Source organism: Haliotis cracherodii, unplaced genomic scaffold, assembly GCF_022045235.1.
Source record: "Haliotis cracherodii isolate W230 unplaced genomic scaffold, xgHalCrac1.p SCAF_6, whole genome shotgun sequence".
NCBI classification, from domain to species: Eukaryota; Metazoa; Mollusca; class Gastropoda; order Lepetellida; family Haliotidae; genus Haliotis; species Haliotis cracherodii.
Window position 1 is genome coordinate 61,458,550 of NW_027266319.1, and position 17,307 is coordinate 61,475,856.

At 41.3% G+C, this 17,307-nt stretch overlaps 2 protein-coding genes across 2 annotated transcripts in view; both read left to right on the forward strand.

Moving 5' to 3' along the window:
• LOC139446816 (RNA-binding protein 5-like) overlaps positions 1 to 12,404 on the forward strand; it is a 33,620-nt gene extending 21,216 nt beyond the window's left edge. Inside the window, exons 16-23 of the mRNA XM_071228150.1 lie at positions 6,700 to 6,864; positions 8,889 to 9,047; positions 9,253 to 9,291; positions 9,593 to 9,835; positions 10,321 to 10,374; positions 11,294 to 11,379; positions 11,581 to 11,707; positions 12,171 to 12,404. Of these exons, the coding sequence (XP_071084251.1) occupies positions 6,700 to 6,864; positions 8,889 to 9,047; positions 9,253 to 9,291; positions 9,593 to 9,835; positions 10,321 to 10,374; positions 11,294 to 11,379; positions 11,581 to 11,707; positions 12,171 to 12,296 (999 nt within the window). The 3' untranslated portion in view covers positions 12,297 to 12,404. The remainder of the gene's footprint in view (positions 1 to 6,699; positions 6,865 to 8,888; positions 9,048 to 9,252; positions 9,292 to 9,592; positions 9,836 to 10,320; positions 10,375 to 11,293; positions 11,380 to 11,580; positions 11,708 to 12,170) is intronic.
• Positions 368 to 6,290, forward strand: LOC139446815 (uncharacterized). Its single transcript, XM_071228149.1, has 3 exons — positions 368 to 495; positions 921 to 1,217; positions 2,692 to 6,290. Exons 1-3 carry the CDS (start codon positions 472 to 474, stop codon positions 4,933 to 4,935), a joined length of 2,565 nt encoding a protein of 854 aa, XP_071084250.1. The 5' UTR covers positions 368 to 471; the 3' UTR covers positions 4,936 to 6,290.
• Positions 12,405 to 17,307: the final 4,903 nt, after the last annotated feature.

A 17,307-nucleotide genomic window follows, 5' to 3' on the forward strand; every position in this document is an offset into this window, starting at 1 on the left:
TGTACAATGACTTGCGTCTTGGTGTTTCATAACAAAGCCATTGGAACTAGAAGTAGATAGAACTGAAATATTTTAATAGCTCAAGAGAGTGTAATGAAATTATTCACAGATTCCTATGGGGGCGGTCGGGTAGCCTAGTGGTTAAAGCGTTCGCTCGTCACGCCGAAGACCCGGGTTCGATTCCCGACATGGGTACAATGTGTGAAGCCCATTTCTGGTGTCCCCCGCCGTGATATTGCTGGAATATTGCTAAAAGCGGCATAAAACCATATTCCTATGAGCATGATGAGAATTTGTTTATTTTTGGTGATTGTTAAATCTTTTACAACTCTATTAAAGATAGATGCTATTCTATTCCCTTTGCCCTATAGCTTTTGTGGTACCTGGAACAGACAAGGAAGTACTAACATCATCAAAGATCACAGGCCTCAAAGTTGTGACTAAAACGGCCAATTCGACTTAAATTTCAATATGTCTACTGTCCAAAATTCAGAGGTACCCAAATGACTACCTTGAAAAATATCTTGTGGCGACTAAATTCTATTGCTTTGCGTTTGAAGACACAAAAATAACAGCTGATTGTGGAAAACATGTCTGCTGATAATTGTACTCGCGTATAATACCTCATAATCGACAATGAATAGAAATACATATATATTAATGTACGTTAATTAGTATTTTCGCTCATTCGATAGACTAGTGTTATGACTTGTGCATGTTATAATAGTTATTTGATAAAAGATAATTTGAAATGCCTTTTTCTACCTACAATATTGGCTTGACTTCTTGATTTGACCACTGGCTACCTGGAAAAAATACTTGGAGCCCTACGGCTTCTTTGTGAAAAATTAAACTTTGAGGCCTTGATCGGTGTTTAATGTTTAATGAGGGAGTACAATGAACAGCTTTGTTTCTTGCAGGTACCCTGCCCAGTAAGCAGCTGCAGTGTTGAACTTGTGTGGGTAGAACTGAGGGACCATTGGTTCAGTGTCCACAATCCCACCATCACTACATACAGCTGTCCCCACCCCAAGTGTCAGTTTCAGCGATCCAAAAAGGCCTACCCTTTCAAACATGCTTTCACAGCACACATCTGTAAAGTCCACGGGATCAAGGGGGAGCAACATGATCTGCTGCTGAAACTGTCGAAATCTGAGACTAAGGAGAACAAGGCCTATGTAGATCCTGGAAATACAGTGTGTCCTCAGCCAGTGAAGGTATGTGAAGCAGTAGTAGGGACATAGGCATGTTTGGTACATGTGGCAGGATTGCTATATAGGTGAAATATTGGCGATGAGACGTTAAATTTTAACTCGCTCAGCCTATGTGCAGGGGTAGATTTAACAACAAATTTGTGTGTAGCCAGCAGGGCTTGCTCCTTTCAAATGTTACTGACAGTAAAAGGCGACTATGCATGTCGTACAAGGCGGCTAACGGGATCGGGTGGTCAGGCTCGCTGACTTGGTTGATACATGTCATCGATCCCAATTGCGTGGATCGTTGCTCATGATATCAATCACTGGATTGTCTGGTCCAGACTGGATTATTTTCAGACCGCTGTCATATAGCTGGAATATTGCTTAGTGCAGCGTTAAACAACCAACCAACCCATCAACCAAACTACAACTACATGGTAGAGGCCACGAAGTGGCCGTACCTGAGGTCATGTAGCCAGCTAGCAGTGCTCTGAAAATTTTAGAATTCCTCATGCCAAAACCGTTTTTCCCTCCACTCTTAAGATTAATTTTTGGCTTCCATTTGCCTTATTTCATTGCAATATATAAGCAGATAAAGTAGTCGTTGTACACACCATTACAAAATGTCAGCCAGTTGTCATCCTTCTGAGACGATCCAATTAAAAACATTAAACATACACGAGTAGGTGTGAAATTTTGACAAGCCAGACGGGCCATTTACTTTACATTTCAGCAAGTCCTTTGTAATTTTAACTGGCCACGGGCAAGTGGGCCAGCAGTCAAATCGACCCCAGTATGTGCTGTGAGGTGTCTTGGCTATTGGCTTATTATTGTTAAATTGATTGTTTCTTGTTGCTACAGTCGCTGGTCTTCCTCACGCAGATTTATATAATAGCTGGAATTCTGCTGACTGACTATAAGCAATGTTCACCCTGGGGGCACGGGTGGTCCAGCCGTCTAAGGCGCCGCGATTCGCTGTGCAGAGTTGCGTCCCTTGGGCACATCAGAAACCTCTGATTGTGGGTTCGAAACCCGGTTCGCCCCGATTATGTTTCTAGGTTTGTCAGCAACCATACCCGTGCTCGTGGGTTTCATCGAAGTGGTAAACGTCTGAGACCTGCATCACTTCGGTCTTTCCTCCCACATTAAGCTGACACCCCGCGATATAACTGGAATACTGTTAAAAGCGGCGTTAAACCCAACTCACTCACTCAATGTTCACCCACTCAGGACTGAACATTTTCATTGTTGCCCTAAATTCCAAATGGGTGTGGCTGTACCTTTCTTGCATGATTTACTTACCTCCCTGAAGTACTGCTATCTCATGTGCAAATGTTTCTACCAATGTTCTCTTTGATCCTCTGCATTGATATAGGACTCGTGCCTGTAGGTCAACTTCAGTGAGTTGTATGGTCAATGTCATTAGAATCCTTCACTTAATGAGCACACACCCTCATTTTCCAGCTCACTAAAGTGTCTTCTCTTTGTGTTGCAGGTACAAGCTCCTGAGACCCAAGTGAAAGGTGATGCCGGGGAAAAAGGAAAAGCACCAGCCATGGTTGAAAGCACACCAGTATTTACAGGACAAACAAAGCGGAAGAAGCACAGCAACCCCAATTTAATCCAAGTGAACACTGTTTATATTCCACCACAACCAGTCAAACATGTAATGAGAAACAAACCTAAGGTTTCAACAACCAAATCAGCAAATCGACCAGCAACTCAAAAACCAACTCGACCAGCAACTCAAAAACCAACTCGACCAGCAACTCAACAACCAACTCGACCAGCAACTCAACAACCAACTCGACCAGCAACTCAGCAACCAACTCGACCAGCAACTCAACAACCAACTCAACCAGCAACTCAACAACCGACTCGACTGGCGACTCGACCAGTAACTCAACGACCAACTCAGCAAGAAACTCAAGAAGCAACCCAACCAGAAACTGAACAAGCACCTCAAGCAAATCCTCAACCAGCAACTCAACCAGCAACTCAACCAGCAACTCAACAAGCACCTCAACCAACACCTCAACCAGGAACTCAAGAAGCAACTCCACCAGCAAATCAACAAGGAACTCAAACCTTGTCTAATGTTGTGTGGCATTCCTTTAGAAAACGGGGAATTTGCCCAGTACAAAAATGTGTCTATGCTATCACAAGTCAGGATGCCTTCAGGAGACACTGGGTTGAGAAACATCAGGAAATGCATCAAGTGTACAAGTGTTCACAGTGCAGCAGTACTTATAATAATCGACATGTTATCAAGCAACACATGACAGAGCAGCACGAGTATAAAATAAAACAACTAGACACCATGGACCTAACAATGCACCAAGTTCCAAACAATATATTCATGAATCCAGGTTCTTATACTCTGGAGATGTTGGGTTTAGAATCTAGGAGAGAGACGGCTGCAACTGAGAAAACTTCAAGTGTCATTGACAAGCATCCCTCAAACCGTGACGAGGATGCTTCAAAAGCAAGTGTGTCTGAAAATGTAGTTACTGATGCTAGGCAATTTAAGACTGCCCAGAGTAGCACTGTTGCTGGAACTTCGGAGATGACAGGGAGAAGTTTGCCGGAGACTGAAGCAGTTTCTAACGAGTCTTCTATTCACCTACGGATACAGTCAATTTTGGAAATGGAAAAGTGCCCAGTACCAAACTGCAACTATGATGTCACTACACAGAAGGCTTATAGGGATCATTGGAATGATATACACACCTTTAAAAAATTAATGTATAATTGCCCTGATTGCATGGAGATTGTACTTGATCAAAATGTTCTCAAACTACATATGATAAAAGAGCACAATTACACACAATATATTGTTGATGGTATGTGTTTAGAAACTCAAAGGATCCCAAACAAACAGTTCATAGATCCAGGTCCTTTCACTCAAGAAATGTTAGGTTTGGACAAGTTTGAAAAGACTGATATTACAGACGTCATTTCTGCACATGTTAAAGAAGCTGAAAGCGATTTGACTAAAAGTGAGGCATGTTCCTCAAGCAGTGCCACAAAGTCAGCGAACAGATCAAGTGTTTTGTCTGTCACAAAGGGTGCTTGTGTTGTCACCAGTTCCTTGGAGAAGGAAGATAATAGTGCATTAATCATTGATCCGAAGATAACAGGAAATCAGGAAATGTCTGTTTTAGTTGGTCAACAGTCATATAAGCAGCCAACAGAAAGTCGGAATATATCTGTGTTACTTGGTCGGCAGCCATGCAGGATGCCAAGTGTTGATTCAAAGGGAAAGAAGAAGCTGAAAACAGGTGTATTAACAAAGATTGTCACTCCGCCTAGCAGCCAACCAAGCATTGGTCTCAGGGCAGATCAGAAAACAGCAGTAATAAAAAATGATGTCACTAAATCTAGCAGTCAACGAAGCATTGGTTCCAAGGAGAAGGGGACTAAGAAAAGGACTGTTTTGATTGGACAAACGTCCAGGCAGTCAAGACGAAGCTGTAAGGTGAAGGAAGCTGGGAAAGCGTTAGCAGCCACTGAAGATGATCACTCCAGTGGTGAGCCAAAAGGTAGCAGAAAAAGCCGAGCACCTAAACGTCCAAGGATCATTGAGGTTGCTCATCCATCAATACAGCTTCCAAGAATGGGGAGGACAGAGAAAGAACTGACATGTTTTTTGTCCTGGACGGATGAATACCTAATTCTTCTTGAGCAGGCAAATGAAAAGGCATCAAGACAGCTCATGGAACTAGAAAAAAAGGAGTAGATAACTGACAGATGCCATGGTATCACCATTAACATATCAAACTGACTTATAAGGAATACTAGCAGAGATGTCAAACTTGTGAGTTCAGAGATGCATGGATTAAGAAAGCAGACACTGTTTCTGATTATCAGATCAGTCCGTAGATCACTGGTTGTTGAGTTCACATGTTTAGTTTTGGTCATGAACATTAGTGACATGACATGGATGAGGCTGCAATGAAACTGTAACATTTGCACTGGTAGAGGTGACAGTTCTGATTTATATGACTTGATTAGATGTCTCAATATAGAGTGCTATTTGATGCTATTTTATTAATAATGATATCTGCCAAGAAGTGAAAGAAAATGTATGAAACATTTATTTTAACTGTGATCGAGATGATTGTGTGTTGAAAGGGTCAAAGTTGATATGACTGGATGTTACAACAAGTTGTTACTGAAAAGAATTATTAAATATGTTTATGAAAAAGACTTTTGCTCGACTACAAACATTCTATTGACCTGCTTCAGTCATCATGGTTTCCGGGATTCAGCACCTGATAATGTTATAACCATTTGGAAATCTTTTGTTTCTGCAACCAGCCTCACAGGTGCTTGGAGACGCATAGTCTTTTTGAATGGCTTGTCGAGGTTTCGATGCTGGTGGTGTGCGTGCGTGCATATGATTTATGCCCCAGTGCACAAAGTCGAGTTTAAGCTTTACTGGCTAGATGAACATGAAGGGTGTTTGATTTGACTCACGATACATGGAAAATAAAACAATATGTACTCATACAGGGTTTCACTTACATCGGAATCCACATATTTGACGCAGAGATTAGTGGTTCCTTTGGGAAGTCCATGATGATAGTTGCTGCATATTTGGTATACACACTGGTTTCAGATATGGTCTTACGTGTCAATTTCCAAATTAAAACAATATGTTAACCCAGAAATCTGCACCTAAAAGAACTTGGTGTATAACCAACCAACAACCAACAAATGGTGTACATTCAACAAATATACTACAAAATTCATTAGGTTTACAAATGACAATGACAGTACACAATAGAGTGTTAGGACAATATTCAGTGGCAATATGTAATATGATGGCAGTGGTCAGATCAAATACAAAAATAGAGTAGTGACTGCAAAAGTCAGTGATAATAATATATTCACCTAGCAGCGACGGTGGTCAAGCTTCTGAGATGGGCCTCAGCTTGGCATCCAGGGTGATCTTCATGCTAAGCTGGTCTTGATGTACTCTCAGATGAAACTGTGAGAGAGATTATCTTGTCATACCTTCATCCTCTTATATAGTCAGACCGCCTCCGTGGTCTAGAGGTAGAGCGTCCGAACAGAGAGCGGAAGGTTCGGAGTTCGATCCCCGGCCACGTCATACCAAAAGACGTTAAAAGATGGTACTTGTTGTTACCCTGGTGCTTGGCATTAAGGGGCTAAAACAAGGACTGGTCGGCTCGGAGTCAGTATACTGTGTCTGAGTGGGGTATTCATGTTAAACTGTGGCATGGTATCTCAGTGAGCTAGCACTATAAATCGGCATCAATCCAGACTAGTACAAGCAGCCACACAAACACACACACGTACATGCACGTTGCTATATGCTAAATTGGGGTTCGGTTTGGTTTTCAGCTTGTCATCAGCTACCCAAGCATAGTATAATTTTGTTTTGTCTTGTGTACTAAGTTTGGCACAGTTCCCTGGCTGTGATGTTACTGGAGTACTGACGGACTAACTCACACTTGATGATGTCTCTCCATTGCAGTATTTCTACAACCCTCAGACCCAACAGTTCATGTACTGGGATGCGGAGAAGTCCACATATCTTCCTGCACCCTCACAAACAGAGCTCAGTTTTGATGGAGTTGAAGACAAGAAGGATAAGAAAGACAAGAAGGAAAAGGTCAAGATAGCCAAGAAAATAGCAAAGGTAAGCAAGAAGTACCATATTTACTTGCTGGGATGGACCCTGTGGCAGCTTGGAAACATGTCATGGATGTCAGGTTGCAACTTGACACAAGCCCACTAATGGGAGGCAGTTCATCTAGTGTTACAGGTATCCTTATGGCCAGTAGAATTCAGGCTTTCTCGGGGTCTCGTCATATCTTATCACTAATGGGGCTAGTAGATGTTTCAGCTTGGAAACATGTCAAGGTTGCAACTTGACACAAGCCCACTAATGGGAGGCAGTTCATCTAGTGTACAGGTATCCTTATGGCGAGTAGAATTTCAGGCTTTCTCGGGGTCTCGTCATATCTTATCACTAATGGGGCTAGTAGATGTTTCAGCTTGGAAACATGTCAAGGTTGCAACTTGACACAAGCCCACTAACAGGAAGCAGTTCATCTAGTGTTAAAGGCATCCTTATGGCCAGTAGAATTCAGGCTTTCTCGGGGTCTCGTCATATCTTATCACTAATGGGGCTAGTGGATGTTTCAGCATGGAAACATGTCAAGGATGCAACTTGACACAAGCCCACTAATAAAAGGCATTTTGTCTAGTGTTACAGGTATCCTTATGGCCAGTAGAATTCAGGCTTTCTCGGGGTCTTGTCATATCTTATCACTAATGGGGCTAGTGGATGTTTCAGCATGGAAACATGTCAAGGTACCAACTTGACACAAGCCCACTAATGGGAGGCAGTTTGTCTAGTGTTAAAGGTATCCTTATGGCCAGTAGAATTCTAGGGGTCTTGTTATATCTTATCACTAATGGGGCTAGTAGATGTTTCAGCATGGAAACATGTCAAGGTAGTAACTTGACACAAGCCCACTAATGGGAGGCAGTTTGTCTAGTGTTACAGGTATCCTTATGGCCAGTAGAATTTCAGGCTTTCTCAGGGTCTCGTCATATCTTATCACAAATGGGGCTAGTAGATGTTTCGGCATGGAAACATGTCCAGGTAGTAACTTGACACAAGCCCACTAATAGGAGGCAGTTCATCTAGTGTTACAGGTATCCTTATGGCGAGTAGAATTCAGGCTTTCTAGGGGTCTCGTCATATCATATCACAGTTGGGGCAGATATGTGTTTCAGGTTAAGTATTTCATAAGGCCAGTAGAATTAAGATAAGATCAGTGGTCCTGTCTGCTTGTCTCTGAACCTCCCTCCTCTCTTCACTTTACTGGGGATTAGACCTTGTCAGATACAGTTCCAATACAATGAATACCAAAGTGATCAACAAGTCATGCTCTTTCTTCGAAATGTAAAGTAAAGTTTCTCACTTTTCAGGAAAAAGTAAATGATTATTTTATTCCATCTTTATGCACATTTCTTTCATTAACACCATGATTAAGGAATCATTTCAACAATCTGAGATGCCAATGGTAAATATGTTGGGGGAGGGGTTAATATGTAATTTCCATTAGTTACGATTTACTTTCCCGATTTGACTGGATTGTGTATATTGTTATACGGCAGTGTATTTTATTGTTCAACAATGATTGTGACTGTTTTACATTGTTTCTGTTGAGATTCATGCTCATTGCATTGTATTTTGGCAGTGATTAGTCATCAGGAATGTAGTACCATTTAATGTAAGCAGTCATCAGGAAGTTATATATTTAGATGCTGATATGATATGTAAACTTCCGGTTTACCTCATGCAGAATATACTGTAATGTTCTTGTGCCGCTAGACTGGTGAGGGCACTGTGTAGAATTGTCAGTAGCTAGTAAGACTATTGACAAAAGTCAAGAGTTGAGGAATAACTGACGTTTACAATGTAAGTGAGGACGATAAATATACTAAGAATAGGACAAAACTCATACACTCCGTGTTTTTGAAATTGAACTTGGCATTATCCTAAAGTTAAAAGTTACAGATTTAGGGGGTCCCTAGAACCAAATACCACAGCAGCAAATGCCCCTTAAATTTTCAAAAATGGAACTCAATATGTGGCAAGTAGTTTTATGTGTGGTAAAGATTTGATGCTTTATGTCTGTGGCTGTTCAGGACATGGAGAAATGGGCCAAGTCTCTGAATGCCCAGAAGGAGATGATGAAGGAGGGGACGAGGAAGATCACCATCAACACTGGAGGCATCGGCGGCATGAGGAAGGAAGAGCGAGAGTCCGCCACAGCAGATGCAGGATTTGCTATCCTGGAGAAAACTGTACGTTCTTGAAGATCCCATAAATATTCTTTATGTTGTGTATCTGGTGAAACAGGTGTATCGTGTTGAAATATATATATTTGCATATGAGCCTTGTATGGAGAAAACATTTTTAGGACAAGACAAAAGGTTTCAGTAATCAAGACATTTCAGTGCATCTACTCATTGTAATTTGCATTTTGCTAATACTCCTCCATCTTTGCAGAAGGGGGAGGACAAGAAGTTGATGCCACCGCCACCTTTGGTAAGACATCAACACATTCTTATGTAGAACTTGTCTTATTCAAACAGCATGTGACCCGTGAAGATCCGATCACCTGACGTCATCTTAAACAAATGTCAGGATTATGTCGTTAACGAGTTGACACTATTTCACCGTAGATCAAATAAGATATTGTGAAAATATCGCTTTTTCATGTTTTGAAATATGTCGGAGTCACAGTCGGTGATATTAATGACCCCTGCTCACTTTTTACCTTGTAATTAAAACCCCATGACTGTAAGCCTTAATTTCTAACACTGTACACTAATTTCCTCCTCCACAGCTGGGTGGTGGTGTGAAGGTGGCTATACCTCCCCCAGGGAGCAAGCCCGGCCTGGTGGCATCGTATGGCGGAGACAGTGACGAGGAGGAGGATGACGACAGTCAGGGTGCTGCAATGTCTTCGGGACGTCTAGACGAGACAAAGTTGGTGGACTGGGGCAAACTGGCCTGTTTGTTGTGCAAGAGACAGTTCCAGTCAAAGGAGATCCTGACAAAACACATACAGTTCTCAGACTTGCACAAGGTGAGAGCTGGACTCTTTGGGAATATGTTTGAGGAATCAACTTCAATGTCGTGACTGTAGGAATATCAAAAGTATTTTTAGGAATATATTTTGTTATAGATGTACATATATGAATTATTTATTTGAATTATATTTTCTTATAGGAATTTGAAGTATTTGTAAGGAATATATGTTTGAAATACATGCTTCATGACATAATGCTGAATACAGTGATAGATTATTCATGTCAAATGCAATATTGGATAACTTGTTAGATAAACATTCTTTGGGATCATTAGGTGTGTGTTGCATTATTCGTAGTTTGAAACAGAGTGGCAAGATAAGATACTGCAGCTTAGAAGCCTGCCAGGATCACCTGACATCATCTTCAACAAAAGTCAGGATTATGTCGTTATCGAGTTAACACTATTTCACTGTAGATCAAAAAAGATGTACCCTAAACGTCATACAACTAAATTATGTGCTTCATACATTTTCTGTTGCAGCAAAATCTAGAATCTCTACAAAGAAGTAAAGGGGGAAGTGAAGAAAAGAAAGAGGTAAGAAAATAGTGTTATAGGCTAAACACTCTACGTGGCATGTGGTCCTGTGTGTAGCCCATAGGTCACAAGTAAGGTGAACTAAAGGAACGTTGGTCTTAGAGAGAAGTTGGAGGAGGGCTGCATTCCGCAGCTTGACTCCTGAGAGTTTCTAGAGCTTTGGTCTCTTTCCCCAACAACAAAAGACATGTCTCCTGGAATATTTTGATTATTTGCTCGTTACCCACTCACCCCCACCCAGCCACAACCACACTTCGGGTACATAGGTGTTATGCTGTGTCTATACAAACACATGTTGTTAGTGAATTATCTCCACAACTGCTGTATGGATTTTGTGCCAATGTGTTTTGGGGTTGTTTGCAGAACTTATTTTAAATATCATGATAAGGATTTGGCAAATTTACTGTTTGTTAGAAAAATATGTCCTTAATATCTGCATGGATTTGGCACCATTAATGAAAATAAATGGAGCTTGTTCTTTATACCTTATAATGATTGTGTTGCTCTGGTGTGACAGTCACCACTTGTCGGAAGAGGCGACTAAAGGGATCGGGTGGTCAGGTTGACTTGGTTGATACATGTAATCTCATCCCAATTGCATGGATCGATGCTCATGATGTCAATCACTGGATTGTCTGGTCCAGACTCCATTATTTACAGACCTCCTTCATATAGCTGGGATATTGCTGAGTGCGGCGTTGAACAAGAATTAAACAAACAAATCTTAAGATGAATACCAGTACCACTAATTTTGAATAGGCCTTCCAAATGAGAATAAAAATACCAATACAGGTGAAATACTATCCATTGTCACAAATTATTCTGCCCTGTTTACGGCGTGGGTCTTAGCCACTGTTGTGGTAAACACGTTTTGACCAGATGTGCCCTTCTGCTAATCGAACTCCTTTACTTGTTTCAGTATCGAGACAGAGCAAAGGAGAGACGTCAGAAATACGGTGCTCCTCAACCACCTGAACCCAGAAACCGTTATCAGGCACCTGCAGTGTAAGTTCATCACACCAGAATTGTCCAGGAGGCAAGCTTTAATATGTATCCAAAACTTTACACAATACACTATACGATGGAGCATCGGAGTCCTCTCATGTTGATGGGTGACGATGTCGGAGAGTAAGCTATGGGTGAAATGTTTGTTGGTGATGGAATCTCTGCCAGTCCTGCAGTCAAAGGTGGTGTTGGTTGTTACAGTTACGAAGAGCCAACCAAGGCAGGGCTTGGCGGTGAAAACATCGGCAATAAACTCATGCAGAAGATGGGATGGTCAGAGGGCATGGGGCTTGGCAAGAAATCCCAGGGCATTGTCGACCCCATTCAGGTCAGACTGTGTGTGTAACTGGTGGGATTGACATGTTTCTTCTTGTTCCTTGTCTGCCTCTGTTGTCTTGTCTTAAAAGGACATCTAGAACCTTTGTCATAAGGACTACCTTGGTTATTTTTGTTAACATTTCAGTCAATATCTAATAATGTTATGTGGATGAAGTTTGTTGTTTGATGTTTAAATCCTAAAGTCAAATGCATCAACTGCTGATTAAGAAACAGTTCATCAAATCAAATGTATGATGTAAGTGGAAGCTCTCTTCCTCCGTGAAGTGGAAATTAAAACAGAACTTACTGGGAATTCCACAGAAATAGTTCTATTAAGGAGAAGACTATTGTATTTACTAAAGTAACCAGGTTGACAACCCCAAAAACTGGTGAGGAATGTAGTTACAAAAAGCGTCCTGTTACGTGTTCATGAATGCGATATTTGATCTTACACGACAAGTTTCTTTCTTCAGGCAAAACGTCGGGTTCAGAACACAGGTCTAGGACTGAGTGGTTCCAATGTTATCTCAGAAGTTGGAGACTCGTACAAAGATGCCGTCAAGAAAACCTTCTTCGCTCGATACAATGAACAAGATTAACCTTGGAAACCCAATTGTATTTTTTGTAAATCTTGTACAGTGTACATATGTTCCCGATTCAGTCATGTCTACACAATTCATCACAATGTACTTATCATGGTATAAAATATGAACCTTTTAAACTTTTGTTTTGTCAATGAAACTCGTAGATGGTTCAAGGCTACTCAATTTTAGCAGCTTGACCCCTGAGAGTTTCTAGGGCTTCAGTCCTGACCCACTCTGAAGCACAAGTAAACCTTGTCGTGTCTCCTTAGGCAAGTGACTTTCTTCAAACTATGCCTCTCAGGGTTAGAACCATCTTCCCAAGGCAAGAGCGTCCACAAGCATTTTTATCAAGTCTTGTTTCCACCCTTGCCACATCAAGCCCACTTTCCTGTGCTAAATATGATTAGACTGTCGCATGTATCTGCCTGTCTTTGTTGACACGCCTTTTTCCCACAACGATTGCGAATGTTTTTGTGTCAGGAATGAAAACGCGAATGTTTTCGTTTACTGATCGACTAGATAAGAACAGCGATCTGATTGGATATCGCGTTTTCATAACAAGGGGCACAACTACATGAAATGGCGCCATGAAATTATCTACATGAAATGGCGCCGTGGGGCGTAAAGCCAAGAAAAGTGGCCTTGATGTGGCAAGGCTAGAAACTAGGCTTTGATATAGGCTAGTGGACATGCTCGCCTGGGAAGATGGCTTAGAACTTGCCAACTCAAACACTATCCCGCTAGCCTGGGGCTAGTACAAATTCTTAGGCCTAGTTCAAATTTCCCCAGCATTTTATCTTTACCCAGCCTAGGAAAGCTTTTGAGTTGAGTTCTAACACTGCCTGTGGACATTTAAGAATTGACTTTCACTTTGTGTGAGTTCATTGGAGTATGAACCTTCATAGAGTGAGGGCCAAACTGTATGAACGTCGGAGCTTGCGACGACGTTCATACAATGTTTGGCCCTCACTCTATGAAGGTTCATACTCCAATGAACTCACACAAAGTGAAAGTCAATTCTTATAATTTTTTCATCACAATTTCTTACCTCAAAGGATGTAGGCCAAGATCTAAACACAATTTCATTTACATACGTGTGACTTCATGTTTACACTGACAGCCATGCAACAACCAGCTATTTCGAGGAGTAAAATAGTTCCTCAAAAAGAGAGGTGACATGGGCGTACGGATGCACAACTTGCTCTTCAGAAACATCTTATACATTTACATCAAGTACAAGACGTCAAAATGGCAGACACTATAAACGTGACGGGAGAGATTTCCGAAGTTGTTAATGAACGTGTGCCTGTTACATGTGTACGTCATCATTGATCGACTGGCCGATCATTGAAAGGTGAATAAAGATGCGTCAAACAGACACCAAGGTAAATTCATAGATTGATGGAGACGGTCAATGTCAGCCTTGGCACGGATCGAGTCGACACTACGATAGTTTAGATGTGCATTTCATCGTTTGTTCATTAGCAGGATATTCGTGAACAATCATGCAGTCACGCTCTCTGACATTTCTCAATGTATACTGAAACGCTGAGACCAAGAATAAAGGTTCTAAACGATCAGAAAGAACGCTTATGTGTGTTTTCGTGCTAGGGAATTCCCAGGGGTTTCCCCAGGAATGTGGAAGCAGTCCGTCATACACTTATGAACGTCAATTTCACGGTCATGTGAACCTCTCGTCCAATGGAAAAGCCGTATATTGTGTAAACTTCAAATTAAAAAATTATCTAACAATGACTGGACATACAGCAGCTTGGTTTGTATACTTCCCATGGGGCTGAGAATGAAATTTGAGTGCACATGGCACCAAAGATCAAGTTGCATGAGCATTCACTTGGTGAATGGAATCTGACCCATTATAAATGGTATTTTACCTCGTTATTAATTATTTGCCTCAATACAGAAGTCATGTAAATATGACCTGCTTTATATACACAACACCTGCATACAACACTGGATACCATGTAAACATAAGATATGCTTCTAAAAAATTACATGAAAAATTAAAACAAGGGTCACAGAGATTTTTGCCTTTAGACTGATTCAACAATGAAGTGAGTGTGTATAAGGCGGCTCTTTGCAATATTCCAGTGGTAGATTCAAACAATGATTCACACTATCTGTACGTAGACAACACCATCAACCTAGTGACCGAGCCTGCATGACCATGTGAACCATGAGGTCACCTGTCAAGAACAGTGAGTGATTGAGTATGGTTTTACACCGCTTTTAGCAATATTCCAGCAATGTCACGGCGGGGGACACCAGAAATAGGCTTCACACATTTTACCCATGTCGGGAATCAAACCCGGGTCTTCGGCGTGACGAGCGAATGCTTAGACCAGTAGGCTACCCGACCGTCAAGACAGCATACAGGGTGCTGGAGACATTCGAACCTTGAGTCCACACTGGTTCCCACCTAAGTCGGACAAGAAATTGTGAGTGCTGGGGACACAATCTACCCGCAGTCTCCACTGGCATCAATGAAATAGTGGGTACAAAACTACATTGCAGACAGAAATAAGAGATGGTTATATATTGTAGTAGCCCATCTGTACTTAAGTTATGGTTCGTTTGTTTGTGCGTTAGTTTGTTTGTTCTTTAACGCCACGCTCAGCAATATTCCTGGTATATGACGGCGGTCTGAAAATAATCGAGTCTGGACCATACAATCCAGTGATTGACATCATGAGCATCGATTCACGTAATTGGGATACGATGACATGCATCAACCAAGTCAGCGAGCTTGACCATCCAATCAGTTAGTTGCCTCAGACAAGCATAGTCGTATTTTCCGGCAAGCATGGATTTCTGAAGATCTTCAAGGGTCAGTTATGTATCAACACATTGAATTATCTTCACAAAACATGTCCCAGAAGGGTTAGTAACAAACAACAGATTTTTTATTGTGGTTGCCAGAGAAATTAAAACAATTTGTGATGGCAGTAATTATTAAGGATAGCTGTTCACTTGCTACAATATACAATTATTTGGACTATTGGGCACAAGAAGTGTGTTCCCAACCGGGTAAAGCTTCAACACACTGTTCCAGCTGCGTCATGGCGGCCTTAAGATAATCAAGTCAAACCAGTGACAGAAAGCATCCATATCTTTTCGGCACAATGACACGCGATCGTGGCTAACTTGTAAAATGGAGTAAGTTATGGGTGATGTGATGTATGTACTAACTGAAAAAGTATAAACCTCAATAGAAACAAATATATTCTGACACTAAATCATCCATGTTTCAATACATATTAATGTAGATATCTCGACTTTTAGGTCTTGATTCACAATTTGCACGTGTATGTTGTTGTTTTTTATGTAAACTACCTACAGTGATTGTTTAGCTATCGGATTCTCACCAAAACACGCTTGTTTAGGTAAAGAACGCTAACGCAATGTCTCCGCTTGCTTAAAATCAGCAAATCTCTGTCAGCTTATGTTTGTTGGTTATCTAACAAGCTATATTCCTGCTACATGACGGTGGTCTGTAAATAATCGAGTTGGGACCAGACAATCCAGTGATCTCTACCACTTCAGACAATGGAGGCGGTCTTTAAGTACGACTGATGTGGCGGCCATATTAACCAGTTCAGATTTGTTGCTTCATTGGCCCTGTGATTTCTGAAGAGATGTTTTCAGTGCGAGGAAAGTTTGAGAGAATGTTTTGGCATGGTCCAAAGTGCAAAGGTCAAACCAAGGTCAAGATTAAAAATAACACACACAAAACGAACGTGTTTGGGCCCCAATTGTAACGAATAATGGTGTGGATGGCATATTGAATATCAGATTCGAATCTCATAGACAGCGTGGGGTGTCATCGTTGGTGGGGACAAGAATGTGGAGTTTCAGCTTCATTGGTCAAATCGTTTCTGATGAAAATATGTTTATGACGGATGACTCATGATTTTGTGTATTTTCTAATATGGCCACTAACAGCAATATTTGTTTACCCATCAAGATGTCTTGAACAAACTCAGAGATGCGTCCCTTGGGCACGCCAGAAATCTCTGATTGATTCCAATCCCGCTTCGCCCCCGTGTGTTTCTAGGTTTGTCAGCACCATACCCGTGCTCACTGGTTTCACCGAAGTGGTAAACGTCTGAGACCTGCATCACTTCGGGCTTTCCTCCCACATTAAGCTGACACGCCGCGATATAACTGGCATACTGTATAAAGGGGCGTTAAACCCAACTCACTCACTTGAGTGAGTGAGTGAGTTTGGTTTAACGCCGCTTTTAACGCTTTCAGATTTTGTAATGTTTCTGGTCTTGAATCAAAGATGGCTTCCTAACGGCAATTTCAGATATAGAAGCCTTGAACGCCCTTATTATTACAAACACCCATCTATGAACATGCTCTTAATTGCTCTATAGGTTTTTGTCTGTGATCAACATTCTGCCTTTGTAGAGTGGAAATCTGACATGTGCATTTGAGATTTGTGAAAGTAGTATGGATGAGCAAATGAGTTTTGTTGCGTTGTGGGACCTGTCTTCTACATCTTATAAATATTCTGGCTACCACAGACAACTAGACGCCGTTCTTTTGCCGCCATATTTTATTTTCTTCAACCTTCACCTCTGCCCAAGGGCAGATAATCCCAAACGTCATTTCATTTCAAACCGCCAAAAAATAAAGATAACATGTTTTTCCTTAGGTGAAATTTACATTCAAATTTAGTACAAAATGTACACCGTCTTGCTACGCTACATCACCTCCCGGTTAAAATATGAGTACAACTCGAATATGACATAAAATGAGGGCTTGGCAAAATGGTATAAAATGAACATAAAACATTAACAAAGATTCCTTAAGTGAATACAAATATATACTGAACAACAAAAGTTCCTGTGACATTGAATAAGATTTAATGCAAAGAATATCTTCACAAACCGTACGTCGTCGCCTCAGATGTGCAGGGATTGTCGCCAGAAGACCCGCCAGACATCCCATTTTGACAGGAAACCACCGTCAAGCACGTCTACGGTGGTGGACAGCGTCTACG

Bases quoted from the DNA above. Each gene is read 5' to 3' on its own strand.
- LOC139446815 (XM_071228149.1), top strand. From the start codon at position 472: ATGTCTACTGTCCAAAATTCAGAG. The intron at 496-920 runs GTACCCAAATGA...TGTTTCTTGCAG, and splicing joins CTACTGTCCAAAATTCAGAG to GTACCCTGCCCAGTAAGCAG. The intron at 1,218-2,691 runs GTATGTGAAGCA...TTTGTGTTGCAG, and splicing joins TGTGTCCTCAGCCAGTGAAG to GTACAAGCTCCTGAGACCCA.